We start from the raw sequence: 18,442 nt of genomic DNA on the forward strand, positions 1-18,442 counted from the left end.
AAGACTAGCTGAATTCCGTCGCTTCGCTCCGGAATCCCGCTAGTTCATCCCGAGGCATGGCCAAACTTGTGGAAAAGTTACTTGGTCCATTTTTTTTTATTTTTTTTTTTTACAAGGAGCATAACACCATTTGCAAGATATTGCAAATGACAACACCAATGCCCTTTTTAGTTACCTACTAAATAAAATAATAATAAAAATAAAATATATCAAAAGTACTTGTAAAAAATTAAAAAAGTAAAAAGTAAAATTAAAACTACCTACATGGGATTAAATTCAATTTTGTGTCTCCAAGATGAAACGTCCAAGACCGCTCCCCCAAGAGGAGATGCTCTCAGGAAAGCAGCCCCAAACATTCCATCCTAATTATCCTAAATAAATCCCTTGACAGGGAAAAGCTGGGAAAAGCTTATAGGTGCTATTCTGTTGAAGATTAGTCTCTCAAGAAGCTTGAGGCAAACAGAAAGTAAAGCTATGGGTCTATAGCTTTCAGGAACATCATTGGGTTTGTTGGGTTTCAGAAGGGCTATTACTTTGGTTTTCTTGAAATCAGTTGGTAAGCGATTTGTAAGAAGAATATCGGTGAAGAAAGCACACAACCATTTCCTAGTACGAGGGCCACAGTTCGTTAGGAATTCAGGATACATTTCATCGAAACCAGCAGCTTTACCCGTCTTAGTATCCAGCAATGCCTCATTGATTTCATCTTCAGAGAAAGCACCCGAGACAGTTGAGTTAGGGTCAGTAGTTCTCCTAAGTTCTTTCAGTTCTTGTTGAACTTTCCTGGAAATCTCTTTGTCCGGTTCTGATTTAGAGACTTGTACAATTCTCTTGGCGATTTTGTCAGGATGTATGTTGACTGTCTTTGAATTTGGTCTGTTCGCTCCTCCAAGTTTTCGAATCACAGACCAGGCCTTTCTACTCGAGTGGGTAAAGTTCATACTCTCTACAGTTCCTTTCCATTTCTCGGCTCTCATTTTATCCGGAGAAAGTATTAGCTCATCGGCAGTTTTAGTATTGCCTGATTTCTGGAAGTTCCTGTACAAGAGATCAGTAGTTTTATTCCAGCATGGGATATACTCTTTCCGAAAGCCTCTAGTTATACAAGATTTAGCAACTAGCAACGCTCTTGACTAGTTTGGTGAAGCGTCTGTAATTAGAAGATATTGGAGGAATGAATCTGATGGAGTCGTCTAATTTTTTGCTGTAAGTTTTCCAGTCTGCTTTTTGGAAGTTATATCAAAAGTACTTGTAAAAAATTAAAAAAGTAAAAAGTAAAATTAAAACTACCTACATGGGATTAAATTCAATTTTGTGTCTCCAAGATGAAACGTCCAAGACCGCTCCCCCAAGAGGAGATGCTCTCAGGAAAGCAGCCCCAAACATTCCATCCTAATTATCCTAAATAAATCCCTTGACAGGGAAAAGCTGGGAAAAGCTTATAGGTGCTATTCTGTTGAAGATTAGTCTCTCAAGAAGCTTGAGGCAAACAGAAAGTAAAGCTATGGGTCTATAGCTTTCAGGAACATCATTGGGTTTGTTGGGTTTCAGAAGGGCTATTACTTTGGTTTTCTTGAAATCAGTTGGTAAGCGATTTGTAAGAAGAATGTCGGTGAAGAAAGCACACAACCATTTCCTAGTACGAGGGCCACAGTTCGTTAGGAATTCAGGATACATTTCATCAAAACCAGCAGCTTTACCCGTCTTAGTATCCAGCAACGCCTCATTGATTTCATCTTCAGAGAAAGCACCCGAGACAGTTGAGTTAGGGTCAGTAGTTCTCCTAAGTTCTTTCAGGTCTTGTTGAACTTTCCTGGAAATCTCTTTGTCCGGTTCTGATTTAGAGACTTGTACAATTCTCTTGGCGATTTTGTCAGGATGTATGTTGACTGTCTTTGAATTTGGTCTGTTCGCTCCTCCAAGTTTTCGAATCACAGACCAGGCCTTTCTACTCGAGTGGGTAAAGTTCATACTCTCTACAGTTCCTTTCCATTTCTCGGCTCTCATTTTATCCGGAGAAAGTATTAGCTCATCGGCAGTTTTAGTATTGCCTGATTTCTGGAAGTTCCTGTACAAGAGATCAGTAGTTTTATTCCAGCATGGGATATACTCTTTCCGAAAGCCTCTAGTTATACAAGATTTAGCAACTAGCAACGCTCTTGACTAGTTTGGTGAAGCGTCTGTAATTAGAAGATATTGGAGGAATGAATCTGATGGAGTCGTCTAATTTTTTGCTGTAAGTTTTCCAGTCTGCTTTTTGGAAGTTCCATCTTGGTTTTGGCACTGAAGAGACAAGTGGTACTTTGATTCCAACATCAATGATCACGGGGCGATGTTGACTGTGCGGGAAACCAGGAAGGACTTCACGGGAACAAGGTGTGGGTTGCCCATCAGAGTTACTGGAAATGAAGCAGAGATCGGGATTGTAGTCTCTACCCCATCGAGCTGAGTGAAATGTTCCAATCTGTTTGGCATCATGAACAAGGTGAAGGTGATGGCTCTCCGCCCAATCTATCAGCTGTTCTCCGTTTGTATCATCTACAGAATATCCCCATTGAGTGTGGTGACTGTTGAAATCTCCAAGGTAGACTGAAGGGTGTGGGTGAGTAGGATGAACATTCAAAGGCCAGTTAGCAGATGGAGGTTTGTAAACATTGGAGATGGAGATGTCATTCAGCTTGATGGTGATGGAGAAAAGATTGTCTGGTGAGATAGAAGAGTCAATGACAGCAGTATTTGAGAAGTGTTCATTCTTAACATAGGTAGCAATGCCGTATTTAGGATGGTTCAGTGACGATACAAGGTCAAAGCCAGATATTTTTCCTCGAGAGTTAATTTGTTCTGAGTCACTTGTGTGGGTCTCTTGAATCAAAAGAATATCAATATTATGATCGAGTAGTAGATAATCAGATTTAGAGGCACTTAGCCCTTCAATATTTATTTGACAGATTCTGAGCGATGGCCCAATCGTACGAGAGCGTGAGGCATTCATATTAGAGAGAGATAGATGATTCAGTATATCCAATGAAAATATTTAAGATAGCCAAGAGATCGAAAGGACAGTTTGGCGTCCAAATGTAGTCTGATTAGCGTTATCCAGGGTGCACCAACGTGGAGGAGGACTACTCACTATTAGACTTTTGTAAATAAAATTGCCTACTAGTTAAGTGATATCGTAAAGTCGTATTAATCATTTTCTAGTGTAGTAACCGTGTAAATAAATGGAAGAAGGAGAAATAAGGGATTCCCCGGGAGGTTCGCCCAGTGGATCGTGGGTGACCTGGGCCGCCCCTCCTTCATATATATAAGACAAGCAGACTCCGCCCGCTTGCGCGTGGCTGAGGCATGGCCGTATGCATAGAGGCATGGCCGTAGGTGACTGTAGCGTAACTTACCGTATCGTACCGCACCTGACTATACTTGACTGTACCCGATCGTATCTGACTGTTCCGTACCGTATAGTACTGTAGCTCATAAGCTCACCGTACCGTATCGTACTTGACCGTACCTGACTATGTCGTATCGTACCATATAGTACAGGACCTGACCGTACTTGACTGTACCTGACCGTACCATATCGTACCGTACTTAACTGACCCTAACCGTACCGTGCCGTATCGTACCATACTTAACTGTACCTGACCGTACTTGACTGACCCTAACCGTACCGTGCCGTATCGTACCATACCTTACCTGACCGTAACGCACCGTTTAATCTGACCATACTATTTTGGCACCATATTATACTTTTATTCGTTTTCGTCCCTAATTTGGGCACCACTGCGAGTTTTGAAAAATCCGTAGAATATTGCATTTGTTGAGGCCAAGTGACATACAGATTGATGAACTGAAATTCACCACTATATTTCCATCATGCTTTGAAGTTGGTCAGAACTATGGGCATAAAGCTTCAGATCATCAAGGTAGAATGCATGTGTGACACGGGAATTAAAAGACAACTACCTTACTTACAAACTTCATGTAAATTGACCCACCTGTTTTGGCCATGGGTCGATTTTTAGTAGTTTTTTGGTCATAGTTTGGAAACCACTGCGAGTTTCGGAAAATCCGTTCTTAGGGCCGAATTTTAAACTCGGATTATCATTTAATCCTGGTCAGGATTAGCTTATAGGAGAGCTATTCTATGTGGGAAAGTAATGTTGGACAATTAGTTTGACTAACTAAGACAGGAACTGAAAGTAGTTTTAAAAAAAATCATTATTATTAATACGGGAATTATTATTATTATTATCATCGTCGTTATTATCTTTAAGTACTTTTTCCCGATTAGTTTCCTCATTAATTATTATTATTTATCGTATGGACTTTTTATTTTTTCAAAGGATATACATAGAATACAGAACAAAGGAACATTTAACAAAAACAAAAGAAATAATAACACTTCTATCTACTTAAGCATAAAGCTTTCCTTGGGAGAGAGGACTCCTTGCGAGAGAAACTGGAACCCGCAAATTCAAAAAGAGGAGACTGGTGCGTGCTTTGTATCCACTCATCCTTCCATTCAGCATCCATATTGAAATTTGTGGGCCTATTCAAATCAAAAGGAAGCTATTCTCGAAGTTTCATCAAATTCGGTCCAGCCGTTTCGGCTGTGCGTTGATTATGAATGAATGAGTCAGGGTTTACTCTTTTATTAATATAGATATGTACCCACAAATCGCTTGGTCAGCGGTTTCTGACTCATTCCCTGCTGACTGCATGGGAAGTGCAGGGTGGGCAGCAGTTGAGAACAAGCAGTGCATCGAGCACGAGTTACGTTTTCTTTAATATTATATTTTCCAAGTTTTTTTTTATACGTTATTGTATTTTTCCTTAAATAATCATAAATTTCAAAATAAATAATCAATATTTTTACCATTATTATCTTTTTTAAATTTGTGTTCAAAATAAAACTTTTTAAAAACCTTTAATGGGAAATAAAACCCATGGGTTATACACAGCATGGCTCAGAAGCGCTAGTCTGACCCCTTGTAACTTTTGAATGGCTTGAAATATTGAAGTTCTGTTTTGTTCTAAAGATAGGAAAGGGGGGAGGTCGCCAGTTCGTTCCCGCTGACCTTTTTTTGCGCCAGTTCGTTCCCAAATCTGTAAGGGTTCAATACTGAGTTCGTTCCCACAGAAATGAGCCGCATGGTGGAGTTCAACTGAACATCAACTCTCTGAGTGTGACAGCTCTGCAGCCAAACAGGAGAACAATACTCAGCAGTGGAGTAAACAAGTGCCAGAGCAGAAGTTCGAAGGACATCAGCATGCGCTCCCCAGGAGGTATTGGTCAGCTTCTGGATGAGATTGTTACGGGTTTGTAACTTGAGAGCTGTCTTATTGAGGTACTCTTTGAAGGTGAGGGACCGATCCAATACAACTCCGAGATATTTTGGGTGGAAGTTATGGTTAAGTGCGGTTATGAACAGGAATAAAACAGGAGATTTTTTTCTTTCGTTTCTGCATTTCTGTTAGTTAAACAGTTTGTTTTAGGCTGTGCGGTTATGAACAGGAATAAAACAGCAGATTTTTTTTCTTTCGTTTCTGCATTTGGGTGGAAGTTATGGTTAAGTTCACGGTCTCCAACAGTGATGGAAAGTTTTCTGTCAGCTTCACGGTTATACAGGTGGAAACAGCACACCTCAGTTTTAGATAAGCTAGGCTGGAGACGCCATTTCTTCAGATATGCAAAAAGAATATCGAGATCATATTCTAGTTTTAATTCAATATCTTGCCAGCTGCTACCTTGAACTGCATATGCCATGTCGTCTGCATACATGAATTTCCTGGACAGTGACTGTGGGACATCGTGGGTGTAGAGATTGTACAGCAACGGAGAGAGAACTGACCCCTGTGGCAAACCATTGTTCAGTCTTTTGGTCTTACTTTTCATATCATTGAGGAAAACCTGGAACTGCCGATCGCTGAGCATGTTGTTGAGGAGGTTAATAATCTTGAGATCTGGAACTACCTTGATTAGTTTCAGCAAGAGACCCTTTTTCCATACGGTGTCATAGGCAGCAGTCAGATCAACAAACGCCGCAGCAGTTTTGAGTCATTGTTGAGGAGGCTAATAATCTTGAGATCTGGAACCACCTTGATTAGTTTCAGCAAGAGACCCTTTTTCCATACGGTGTCATAGGCAGCAGTCAGATCAACAAACGCCGCAGCAGTTTTGAGTCCCAGTTGAAAACCGTTCTCAATGTAGTTTGTCAGACACAATACCTGATCTGTGCAGTTCCGTCCTGATCTGAATCCGGCTTGTTCAGGTGGAATTACTTGGTCTATTATAGGTGCTATTCTGTTGAAGATTAGTCTCTCAAGAAGCTTGAGGCAAACAGAAAGTAAAGCTATGGGTCTATAGCTTTCAGGAACCAGGATAAAAAAAATCTCGCCCCCCGTACTTACCACTTACCAATAATAGCAATAGATTGTGTGGTTCCCCATGAAATTCGACGTAGAATTTGAAAATGAAATAAAAAAAAAAAATAGGGTTTCTCATTTGAAATTCGCGAGAAATGATCAATTTTATATATAAAAAGTGCCACTTCCGGGGTTCAAACCGCGATTTTGATATCACCATCGAATTCGCCATGGGCATTTTCCTATCTTTAGAACAAAACAGAACTTCAATATTTCAAGCCGTTTAAAAGTTACAAGGGGTCAGACTAGGACTTCTGAGCCATGCTGTGTATATATACAGGGTGGTTCGTGATTTGCGAACCACGCTTATATCTCAGAAACGGCTGGGAATTAAGGAATGAAATAAACGGCATCATGTAGATGAAATTTTAATGATTAGAATGGCTTTTTTTTTAAATTTGCAATTTTTATTGCAAAACGGCCCATTTTTTGCCAAATATAGGTCACTCTTATGGGAACCCCCATTTTTTATTTGGTACCAATTCCGCGTGGGATTTTGCGGGATTTACAAGTATTACCCGCGGAATGCCGCAGTTCTAACACTGGAAGTATAACATAGGTACTCCATAATGGGAAGAATACCCTACCCAACCCACAATATTACCAGTTTATCAAACGGTATACAAGGAAATGAAATATATCAACATTATCAACTCTTTCAAGTCTGGGAAATTTCAAATTTGTGTATTACCATAACGAAACATTAAAAGATTAAAACTGAACAGATACATATCATTTCTGATTTCAATAGACAATTGGTGATTCTCATGATTTTTTTTTATTATCTCAGAAAAAACTATAAAAATTAAAAAAAAATATTGAGACTAAAACGAAGAAAATGCGTTCACTAGATCGTGAGATACAGCTCTCGGAACATGAGAGTCTCAAGCACGCCGATATCATACCTAGCGATTGTTTTTCTTTCTCACAGTGTACAGAATTTTTGTAGAGCAAATTTTTTCGAGTGAATACATTTTTAATAACTAACAAGATATAATGTTCAAGTCACCCGTCCATTTATTGGCCTTTCTCGGCGTAGCTTAACACAGGTGACGCTAAAACCGGTCTTAAATTATCGACTGAAGTGTTATCTAAAACTTTCTCGCTTTGAGTTCATAGGTCGTCGCGACAAATTTCAAGATCAGAGCTCATTTGTGTGAAAAAATGTAAAAAAATCCCCCAAAAACCAGTTTTTATTGGTTTTTTTGTCTTTAGGGTTCTCTGGACAAATTTTGCACCACCATTTTCGTGATCCTGGTAAAAAGACCTTTAATTTGATATATAGGTCGACCAGGTTTGGATAAGTCCTTCTACGGGGACAGACCGACCGACAGACACCGAAGCAAATACAATAGTCCGTCCCTTATACCTTTTCATTACTATTGTAATTATAAAGGAAGGACGGACTAAAAAGTGGTTTTTGGCCCATGGTCTGTACGTTACCTTACGTACGTACTACAGGTTTAAATGGGAAAAAGTAAAAAAGTTGTGAACAAAATATCTCGAGAACGGTTTGTCGTAGAGAAATGAAATCTTATATGTATTATCTTATATTATAAGAACGAGATCCATTCACAGTTCACATTTCATAGTTCACACACTGATCGCTCTATCTCTAGAACCACAACACCTAGAAAGCTAAAATTTGGTAGGAATATACGTTTTATGGTCTAGGTGTGCAATAAGAAAGGATTTTGCGAAAATCTAAACCGATCCTGAGATATGATCAATTTTTGATCGTTAAAATCACCATAAGAAATACACAGAGTGCAGAGACTGCGGGAGAGAAAACTTTTCCTCGCTCGCCTAATATTTGAGTTTCGTTTATGTTTTTAGTTTGATAACTACAAGTTCGGCCATGCCTTTTCCACAAGTTTGGCCATGCCTCGGGATGAACTAGCGGGATTCCGGAGCGAAGCGACGGAATAATAATAATAAGAAGATTAATTCTTATCATCTGAAATTCCTTTGTTTGACCAACATTTTCACAAATGCCCACTTCGTGTAGGTTCGTGATATTCCGGAGAGTCTATGCGCGTGGTGCCCTCAGGCGTTGGAATGCACGCTGGAGTCGAAGTTAGCCGAGGCCGGAGAGACGAACTTTGCCGAGGAGTACAACGATGTGGACGTGACCGTGCTGGTGACTGGAGTGGATGAGAACAATAGGTTAGTGTGAATGGACTATAGCTTAGTGTGACCGGATATATATATATATATTTTTCTATTATATACGTACCGGAAAACTCTCGTCCGGAATCACAGCCGAACCGTACCTTCTGGAAACAGGGCCCAAGGATATTTTTGATCGACATAATTTATCGAATCTCTGTGCCAAGTTCGAGCGACGAAAGTTCCGCCATTTAGGGCTATACTGGGAAAAAGCTCAAAAGGAACTAGCGCTTCTCACGACTTTACCTTCAGTCACAGGTCGCTAAAATTTTGCAGACAACTTCCATTATTATTGATGATCAAAAGTTTTCGCGGGCCGGACCTCGAGAAATGTACGGTTCAACCGCTTTTTTAACGCCAAATCTGTGAAAAAACTCACGTTCACGCGCCTCCCGTCACGCTTGATAATTTGTCCAATAATAGTTTCTCCTGTTTTATGAGTCTCGCTGTTTTCTGCCTCGGTGGTGTAGTGGTCAAGGCGCTCGCCTGGTAAACAGGAGGGCGTGGGTTCAATCCCAGCCGAGGTATGGAATACCTACCTCGGTGGTGTAGTGGTCAAGGCGCTACCTACCTCGGTGGTGTAGTGGTCAAGGCGCTACCTACCTCGGTGGTGTAGTGGTCAAGGCGCTACCTACCTCGGTGGTGTAGTGGTCAAGGCGCTACCTACCTCGGTGGTGTAGTGGTCAAGGCGCTACCTACCTCGGTGGTGTAGTGGTCAAGGCGCTACCTACCTCGGTGGTGTAGTGGTCAAGGCGCTACCTACCTCGGTGGTGTAGTGGTCAAGGCGCTACCTACCTCGGTGGTGTAGTGGTCAAGGCGCTACCTACCTCGGTGGTGTAGTGGTCAAGGCGCTACCTACCTCGGTGGTGTAGTGGTCAAGGCGCTACCCGCAAATTCAAAAAGAGGAGACTGGTGCGTGCTTTGTATCCACTCATCCTTCCATTCAGCATCCATATTGAAATTTCTGTCACGAAGATGTTTACCCAATGACAACGGGGGTTTTCTTGAAGAGAGTCTCGTGTGAGGTATTTCAAGGAGATCATCATGGAGAGGGATCTGTAGGTTGGCTTGGATCTTGTCATACATTTTGACCAAAGCTTGCTTACGACGTAAAGGTGGAGGGGCGATATGACTTAGGGCAGGTAGCCACTCGGTAGGTGTGGAACAGACTGTTCCGGAAATGAGCCGCATGGTGGAGTTCAACTGAACATCAACTCTCTGAGTGTGACAGCTTTGCAGCCAAACAGGAGAAAGTCGAGTAAACAAGTGCCAGAGCAGAAGTTCGAAGGACATCGGCATGCGCTCCCCAGGAGGTATTGGTCAGCTTCTGGATGAGATTGTTACGGGTTTGTAACTTGAGAGCTGTCTTATTGAGGTACTCTTAATCAAAAGAATATCAATATTATGATCGAGTAGTAGATAATCAGATTTAGAGGCACTTAGCCCTTCAATATTTATTTGACAGATTCTGAGCGATGGCCCAATCGTACGAGAGCGTGAGGCATTCATATTAGAGAGAGATAGATGATTCAGTATATCCAATGAAAATATTTAAGATAGCCAAGAGATCGAAAGGACAGTTTGGCGTCCAAATGTAGTCTGATTAGCGTTATCCAGGGTGCACCAACGTGGAGGAGGACTACTCACTATTAGACTTTTGTAAATAAAATTGCCTACTAGTTAAGTGATATCGTAAAGTCGTATTAATCATTTTCTAGTGTAGTAACCGTGTAAATAAATGGAAGAAGGAGAAATAAGGGATTCCCCGGGAGGTTCGCCCAGTGGATCGTGGGTGACCTGGGCCGCCCCTCCTTCATATATATAAGACAAGCAGACTCCGCCCGCTTGCGCGTGGCTGAGGCATGGCCGTATGCATAGAGGCATGGCCGTAGGTGACTGTAGCGTAACTTACCGTATCGTACCCAAGCTGGGTCCGTCCCTCCCGGAATTTTTTAGCCCGTAGTTTATTCGATCGTGATTAAAGAAAATCAGTACCTATCTACCTACCTAATTTGTTTAATATTCAGTTTATTGTTATTCTTGATTTGATTTTACTTTCATGTAATGATTTAAAAGGGTTAGGTGGTAGAAATCCGGCGTTAACCTCGCCTAGTGGCTGCTTTTCACTCAAGAGTCTATTATTATTACTATTATTATAAAATCAACACTAGAGCCCGTTCTCCCTTTATCTTAATCAAGCGTGCCGGGAGGCGCGCGAACGTCAAGAGTTCGAAGCGCCGCCCGGCCTTTATAACCACGAAACAGATTTCATCGTTTTTCGGCATTTTCAGTTCAACTTTTCTCCCACTTCCCTTTAACTTTAAAGAAATTTTATTTGATATTCCTGGTCGGACGTGAAAATGGATGCGAAATCTCCAAAACCCGACCTTTCTACGATTTGTTTAACCGGTTTTCTGATAGACTCAAATATCTTGAAAATCGCGAATTTTTTTTTTCTTTTCACCCAAATCCTTTAATCACACTTACAGCCCGTTCTACAAATGATGAGAAGATGATCAAGGTGTCTCCGGAAAGGTCTCGTCGAGGAGAAGTGCCTTTTCTTGGTTTCATCTTCTTAGCACTAAAGGGAGACCCGCTAGAGAGCGGCTGCAACCCTTGAACCTGCAGCTTCAGTGCCCACCCAGGGTCCAGAACCTGTGGCTCGTCAACCTGACCGGCCAAGGTTACCCGTTGTGAATATTCCACCTTTTGATGGGGATTATGATAAATTTCCTGCATTTAAATCTCTGTTTGATGCTTTGATCCACACCCAATCTATGACTAACATTGAAAAGTTTAGTTACCTCAAGTCCTTGGTTACAGGCACTGCAGCACACACCATAAATGGGATTGCACTCTCGGAGGAGGGTTACGAAACTGCCTATGCCAATCTTACCAATCGTTTCACCAACCAAAGAGTGATCACCAACCATATTTGTCAGAAGCTGTTTGGTTTGCTGTCCAAACCTTTGACTTCAGAGTCACAGCTACACATGTTTCTTGGACACTTTCAATATCCAGGTAGAGGCATTGAAAAATGCTTATCGTGGTAACCTAGGAGATTTCATGTTGCTGTTTATGGGTCTGCGTATCATTGATCCAAATACACGGCAGGCTTTTGAAAATGTCCGGGCCCAAAGCCGGGACATCCCATCCTACAATGATTTGGTTAAATTCATCCAAGGAAGGGTCACTGCCAATGAACTGTTACACTCAACTCCTTGCACATCTTCAAAACCCAAACCTAACCCCGTAGTAAAATCAGCCCCCGTGGTCCGAAAAGCATTTGTAGCAAGCACACCTGCTTCCCATACCTGCATTTGTTGTAACCAATCACACCGTCTGATAGACTGTACCAAGTTCTTGGACATGTCGGTTCCTGCCCGTTATGAACTTCTTAAAGGAAAGAAGCTCTGTTTTGCATGCTTTGGTCCACATTCAAGGCGAGATTGCAAGTCTCGATTCTCCTGCCGCACTGAAGTTCTGTTTTGTTCTAAAGATAGGAAAGGGGGGAGGTCGCCAGTTCGTTCCCGCTGACCTTTTTTTGCGCCAGTTCGTTCCCAAATCTGTAAGGGTTCAATACTGAGTTCGTTCCCACCTACCTGAAGTACTAAAAGAATAATTATTTTCCACATAATAATATATTATTAAATTTTCATTATTAATTAAAATGAAATAAAGTTTAAATAAAATAAAAGCTGTAAATTTACACCTAATTACAGCTATTTAGGTAGGTACAGGGAGAAATTTAACAGATACTTTTTTTACGAAATCAAATACTGTTAAGTTTCCACTTTCCAGTCTACTCATCAAATCTCTTACGTAATTTTCCTTTGTTAGTATAATCTTTCTCCGTTTCATCTGTTTCTCTTGATTTATCTTACAATAGGTTTCATTTTGTATTCCAAGGAATATTTCAATGAACTTGAAGATGTTTGAATGAGCGGATGGGATTAAACTATTAACTTGTGCATGGTAGGATTCACATCCATTTGTAGAAAACATAACGCATAGGTAGGTACTATGATATTAATATCTAACACACAGGTAGTCGGAACGAACTCAGTATTTGACCCTTACAATTTCAAGTGGATTTGCCCCTTACAATTTAAGGAACAAATTCATTATCGCTTACCTGGAAAAAAAAAAAAAAAAAGTTTTGGGAACGAACTGGCGTACGTCCGGAAAATGCCCATGGCGAATTCGATGGTGATATCAAATTCGCGGTTCGAACCCCGGAAGTGGCACTTTTTATATAAAAGTGATCATTTCTCGCAAATTTCAAATGAAAACCCCCATTTTTTTTATTTTTGAATTCTACGTCGAATTTCATGGGGAACCACACAATCTATTGGTAAGTGGGAAGTACGGGGGGCGAGATTTTTTTTTCATCCTCAACAAGGGATGTGATATATCAAATCCGTGTAGTTTTAGGTGCTGAATAACGTAGTGGCACTAGTTTTTCGTTATTTTTCATTTTTGAAATCTTGGGAATAGGGGGTGTCCAAACTATACCCTTTACATCCAAGACCTCAAAAATGAAAGATAACGAAAAACTAATGCCACCACGTTATTCAGAACCTAAAACTACACGGATCTGATATATCACATCCCTTGTTCAGGATAAAAAAAATCTCGCCCCCCGTACTTACCACTTACCAATAATAGCAATAGATTGTGTGGTTCCCCATGAAATTCGACGTAGAATTCAAAAATAAAAAAAATGGGGGTTTTCATTTGAAATTTGCGAGAAATGATCACTTTTATATAAAAAGTGCCACTTCCGGGGTTCGAACCGCGAATTTGATATCACCATCGAATTCGCCATGGTCAATATCGGTTAAGTTTAGCCGCAGATATTTGACTTTGAAAAACGTCAAATTTTTCATCATTTTCTGCTGCTGCTTCCTTTCTTTGACGTTGATCGCTCGACGGCCTAAACCACTTGACCGATTTTGATGGTTGATGGCTCATTTTTTTTTTCTCGTGAGTGGTAGGTGTGCCTTTTCATATTTTCAAGGCCCCCAAAGGGCCCCATTGTTTTGACCGCTGATATAAAACAAATGTATCGAGCCATCAAAGTGGATCCTCAAGATTCTGTGCACCAGCAGATCTTATGGAGACAAGATCCCCAGTTGTCTGTTCAGCAGTATGAGATCACCCGTGTCTGTTTTGGAGTAGCCAGTTCACCTTACCATGCGTTACGGGTAATAAAACAATTGACCATTGATGAGGGGCCAAAGTTTCCTAAAGCCGCTGAGGTCTTGGAAAACGACATCTACGTTGATGATGTAGTAACCGGTGCCAGCTCCATTTCTGAAGCCTGTGAGCTACGGGAACAATTGTCCAATCTGTTGGCTGCAGGTGGCTTTGAACTCCGCAAGTGGTCCTGCTCACATCCGGAGGTCTTGGAGGGCTTGTCTCTTGATCTCCTTGAAAACTCTCATCCAATGGGAGATAATCAAACGCTCCGTGTCTTGGGAATCCAATGGGATTCCAAGGAAGATGTTTTCTCGTACCATGTCAAACCGATCATAGATGTCTGTGTAACCAAACGTCAGGTCCTGTCCCAGATTGCCCGTATCTTTGACCTACCTGGGTTCCTCGGCCCGGTCATTGTTTGGATGAAAATCCTCATGCAGAGGCTCTGGCTGATGGGCCTCGGATGGGATGAACCGTTGCCTGACGATTTACTTGCTGAATGGTCCTCATTCATCAGCGAACTACCAGACCTTCAAATGATGAAGATACCACGCTATGTATTAGACACCTATGTAAACCCGCCTGAATTAATTGGATTTGCTGATGCCTCTAGCATTGCCTTGGCCGCCGCCGTGTACATCCGTGTCGTTTGCTCCGATCAACGTGTGTTGGTCAACCTCATTCGAGCAAAGACCAAAGTTGCTCCTGTCAAACCTGTAACCATCCCGCGATTGGAGCTAACCGCCTGTCAACTGTTAGCTTCGGTAGTTGAATCGCTCATGCCCTTCCGGAATCGTTTAAATATTCAAGTCATGCACATGTTTTCAGATTCTACTGTTGTACTGTCTTGGTTGAAGACACCTCCGCACCTACTGAAAACATTTGTGGCAAATCGGGTAGTCAACATTCTGGATCGCACCGATCCTCATCAGTGGAAACACATACGCACGGACCTTAACCCAGCCGACCTTGGCAGCCGGGGATGCTTACCATCCCAAATTGTGAATCATGACTTGTGGTGGCATGGTCCCGCCTTCCTTCAGGAAAGTCAGGACAAATGGCCCCACGAAGACCTACCTATAACCTTACCTCCAGATGAAGTACCTGAGCTGAAATCACCGCCGCATTTGACCGCTACTGCCACCGTGAATAATGAAGGAGTGACCCTCTGTGGTCCGAAAAGCATTTGTAGCAAGCACACCTGCTTCCCATACCTGCATTTGTTGTAACCAATCACACCGTCTGATAGACTGTACCAAGTTCTTGGACATGTCGGTTCCTGCCCGTTATGAACTTCTTAAAGGAAAGAAGCTCTGTTTTGCATGCTTTGGTCCGCATTCAAGGCGAGAATGCAAGTCTCGATTCTCCTGCCGCACCTGTCAGTCTCGCAACCACCACACCTTGCTTCATCATGAGAAGTCTGACCCAGAATCTCCTGGAACCAGCCATTCAAATGTGCCAATACCTCCTGCTAGTTTGTCATGCACCTCCACAGCTACACCAAATAGTCAAGTTCTATTAGGTACTGCCCTTGTCCGCATTTGTGATGCTGTTATAGGTTTAACGCCAAACCTCGCCAACCTTACATGTCCGAACTGCCCCTCTCTCGCTTTGAACAGGGTCGACCGTTCATCCATGTTGGAGTCGATCTTGCCGGTCCCTTTGCACTCAAAGAGGGCACACGTCGAAATGCGCCCGTTGTCAAGGCCTATTTCGCCATCTTCGTGTGTTTTTCCGTAAAGGCCGTCCACTTGGAGGCTCTCAAGGCACACGTCGAAATGCGCCCGTTGTCAAGGCCTATTTCGCCATCTTCGTGTGTTTTTCCGTAAAGGCCGTCCACTTGGAGGCTCTCAGTTCCCTATCTACCGAGTGCTTTCTTGCGAGTTTTGACCGTTTTGTCGCCAGACGAGGTCTACCCAAGTCTGTTTTTAGCGACCAGGGCACGAACTTCAAAGGTGCCGCTCGCAAACTCGATGAAACCTATCAGTTCCTTCAGTCCAATAGCGAGACCATTAGTAATCATTTGTCTAACCAATCAATCGAATGGACTTTCAACACCCCGGCCAACCCCTCCGCTGGAGGTTTGTGGGAGGCGGGTGTCAAATCTTGTAAAACTCACCTAAAACACCTACTCACCGATCGTCCTCTTCAGTTCGAAGAATTCACCACCATTCTATGTCGCATTGAGGCCATCCTGAATTCTCGCCCTCTGGGCGTTCCTTGTTCCTTGCCAGTAGACGGTATCGACTGTCTTACTCCCGGTCATTTTCTTGTAGGCGCCCCACTTTTGGCTCGTCCGGAAGTGGATCTCGTTGAGACTCCTGATAACAGGCTCCCACGATGGGAATTACTGTCTCGTGTGTGTCAGCAGTTTTGGAAGAGGTGGTCCCATGAATACCTTCACACCCTCATCCAGCGCCAAAAATGGCTGCGTCATGTCCCTGATCCCAAGGTGGGTGACGTTGTAATTGTTACTTCGGAGAATACTCCACCTCTGAAGTGGCCTCTTGCTCGAATCCTTGAAGTATTTCCGGCTCAAGACGGAGTCGTGAGAGTAGTATCCTTGAAGACCGCGTCGGGCACCCTTATGCGCCCCGTACGCAAACTTCTTATCCTTCCCTTTTTCCAATAATTACAGTCCACAAATTTATTGTAGCTCTAGCTACCACCTTATTTTTTTTGTTTTTGTTTATTTGTACCATACGTTTGTTACCTTTTGCTCACATTTGTTACCTTTTGCTCACCTTTGTTACCTTTTGTTACCATACATTTGTTACCTTTATCTGGCGAATGCTCAATTCTAAAATGTCCATTTTGGTGGGGGGAATGTTTGTGAACGCGCCCTTAAAATTTGAATTCCCTCCTTGTCCTAAATCACATCCTGCCCACGGGTGTCGCTTCAATCGCGCGAGTCAGCTGATTTCAAACAAATATAAACAAGACGCCGGCTGGTTCGAAAAAATCTGAGTGCTTCGCTTCGCCATTGTTCGTTCTTCGTCTTATCAACCAACATCAACGCTCAACCAAAATCATACCTACCGGTCGGACTCGGAATTTTCTAACTGAATTATCTGAAGTGTTCTCCTCTACCTACCCAAAAGTAAAAGTTTAAAGGTAAGACACCCCGGGCTTCTCCATTTGGTCCTTTCGGGAATCCGGATATCTAGGCCTTCAGCCTTTTTCCTTGAAGTTTTCCTTTGACTTTTGCTCTACACACTTGTTGAGGGGAACAAACCTACCATCAAATTTTGAACCTTTTGTTTGAGTACTTGCCAGTGTTTTTCGTTTTGTAAGTTTAAACTAAATCACCTACCTAATTTGTTTTTACCCAACAAATTTGTGGATTGGAATTCATTCTTTCTACCTACCTTACCTACTTTGTTCTTGAAGTTTGAATTTCATAGTCACCTACCTACCTACCTACCTACCTTTTGTTACCAAGATGTTGGTTTGTTGAGTTGTTCTACCTACCTGGCAGGCTCTATTTGTTTTCTTTGTGTGAAAATTCTGTAGTGTTCCCTGATTTTTGTGCTTTTTGTGTTAATGAAAGCTGCTGTTGAAAGTTGAAACCAATGTAAGTACCCGTACCATATTTCAATTTGTTTTTCATTTGAAACCAAAGTTCACATTTCAAGTTCCTTTGTTCACCTTCATGAAATTGCATTAGGCTTGGTGACTTCTTGTCACTGCAGGTGAAAACTAGTGATTTAGGTTTGTGATCTTCTTGAATTTTTTGTTTGTGTTCATCGGTGCCTAAGTACCTACCTATTCATTATTTTTCCCGCGCACACTTTGGGGACGAATTTCTTAGAGAAGAAATACTTTAAAAAAAAATCTTTTCGGATTATTTATTATTTTTGACGATCTTTACGAAAAAAATACATTTGGACAGTTATATTTTCCTGAGAATCATCAATTGAGGACAGTGACAAAGGGCGTATTTGGCCTTTTCTGTTTTTCTTCTAAACTGCCGGGTTTTACCTGATGAGATGATACATAATATCCAAAGTTGGTTAGGACCAGCTACATGAAAGTTAACCAATTATGGCAATTATGTTACCTACTATGATGTAATTCACTCGGAAATGATCAGAACTTACCAAAACTTACTCAATGATGTTATTATTTAATTTTTAATAATAATAATAATAGACTCTTGAGTGGAAGGTAACCACTAGGCGAGGTTAACGCCGGAGTCGTTTTCTACCACCTAACCCTTAGAGCTCCATTATTATGTGGTCAAAATCTCAAATAGAATAGAATAGAATATACCTTGTTTATACTACCAGCATAGGACTGAAAAGTCCCTTTACTCTCGCAGTATAAACAAGGTCTTATTTTCCCAAGGGCTAAAAAATAAAAAAAAAAGCTTTTTAATGAAAAGATACAAGAAATTAATATAAATGTCTTTTAAAAGATTTACACCGTTTTTCCCATCTTTAGGCATCGGCAGGATTTTAGATATCTTTTTTTATATACTCTAGAACAGAATAGAATAGAATGGAATAAAATATACCTTGTTTATACTACCAGCATAGGACTGAAAAGTCCCTTTACTCTCGCAGTATAAACAAGGTCTTATATATTTGATTGGTAATAACATTACATTTTATGGAACAATAATCAAGACCTGTTTAAATTAAAA

General features: G+C 41.6%; 3 protein-coding genes and 1 long non-coding RNA gene across 4 annotated transcripts in view; 2 read left to right on the forward strand and 2 right to left on the reverse strand.

Annotated features, from left to right (window-relative positions):
- Window positions 1–441: 441 nt before the first annotated feature.
- LOC108253156 lies at window positions 442–10,512 on the reverse strand. Its single transcript, XM_017446602.2, has 3 exons — window positions 10,015–10,512; window positions 2,211–2,902; window positions 442–1,180 (listed from the first exon to the last, which is right to left on the reverse strand). Exons 1-3 carry the CDS (start codon window positions 10,102–10,104, stop codon window positions 1,111–1,113), a joined length of 852 nt encoding a protein of 283 aa, XP_017302091.1. The 5' UTR covers window positions 10,105–10,512; the 3' UTR covers window positions 442–1,110.
- On the forward strand, window positions 5,594–6,264 carry LOC113469954. Its single transcript, XR_003393208.1, has 2 exons — window positions 5,594–5,947; window positions 6,073–6,264. It is a non-coding gene; the product is annotated as an uncharacterized LOC113469954 (long non-coding RNA).
- Window positions 10,513–13,658: 3,146 nt separating the features above from the next.
- On the forward strand, window positions 13,659–15,026 carry LOC103515297. The gene has a single exon (XM_008480232.1). It carries the CDS (start codon window positions 13,659–13,661, stop codon window positions 15,024–15,026), a length of 1,368 nt encoding a protein of 455 aa, XP_008478454.1.
- A 3,242-nt stretch (window positions 15,027–18,268) lies between these two features.
- The window catches only part of LOC103515298 (protein transport protein Sec31A), a 10,813-nt gene continuing 10,639 nt past the window's right edge, over window positions 18,269–18,442 (reverse strand). Inside the window, exon 4 of the mRNA XM_008480233.2 lies at window positions 18,269–18,277. Within this exon, the coding sequence (XP_008478455.1) occupies window positions 18,269–18,277 (9 nt within the window). The remainder of the gene's footprint in view (window positions 18,278–18,442) is intronic.

The sequence above is a fragment of the Diaphorina citri genome, unplaced genomic scaffold (genome assembly GCF_000475195.1).
Source record: "Diaphorina citri unplaced genomic scaffold, Diaci psyllid genome assembly version 1.1 scaffold1314, whole genome shotgun sequence".
NCBI lineage: Eukaryota > Metazoa > Arthropoda > Insecta > Hemiptera > Psyllidae > Diaphorina > Diaphorina citri.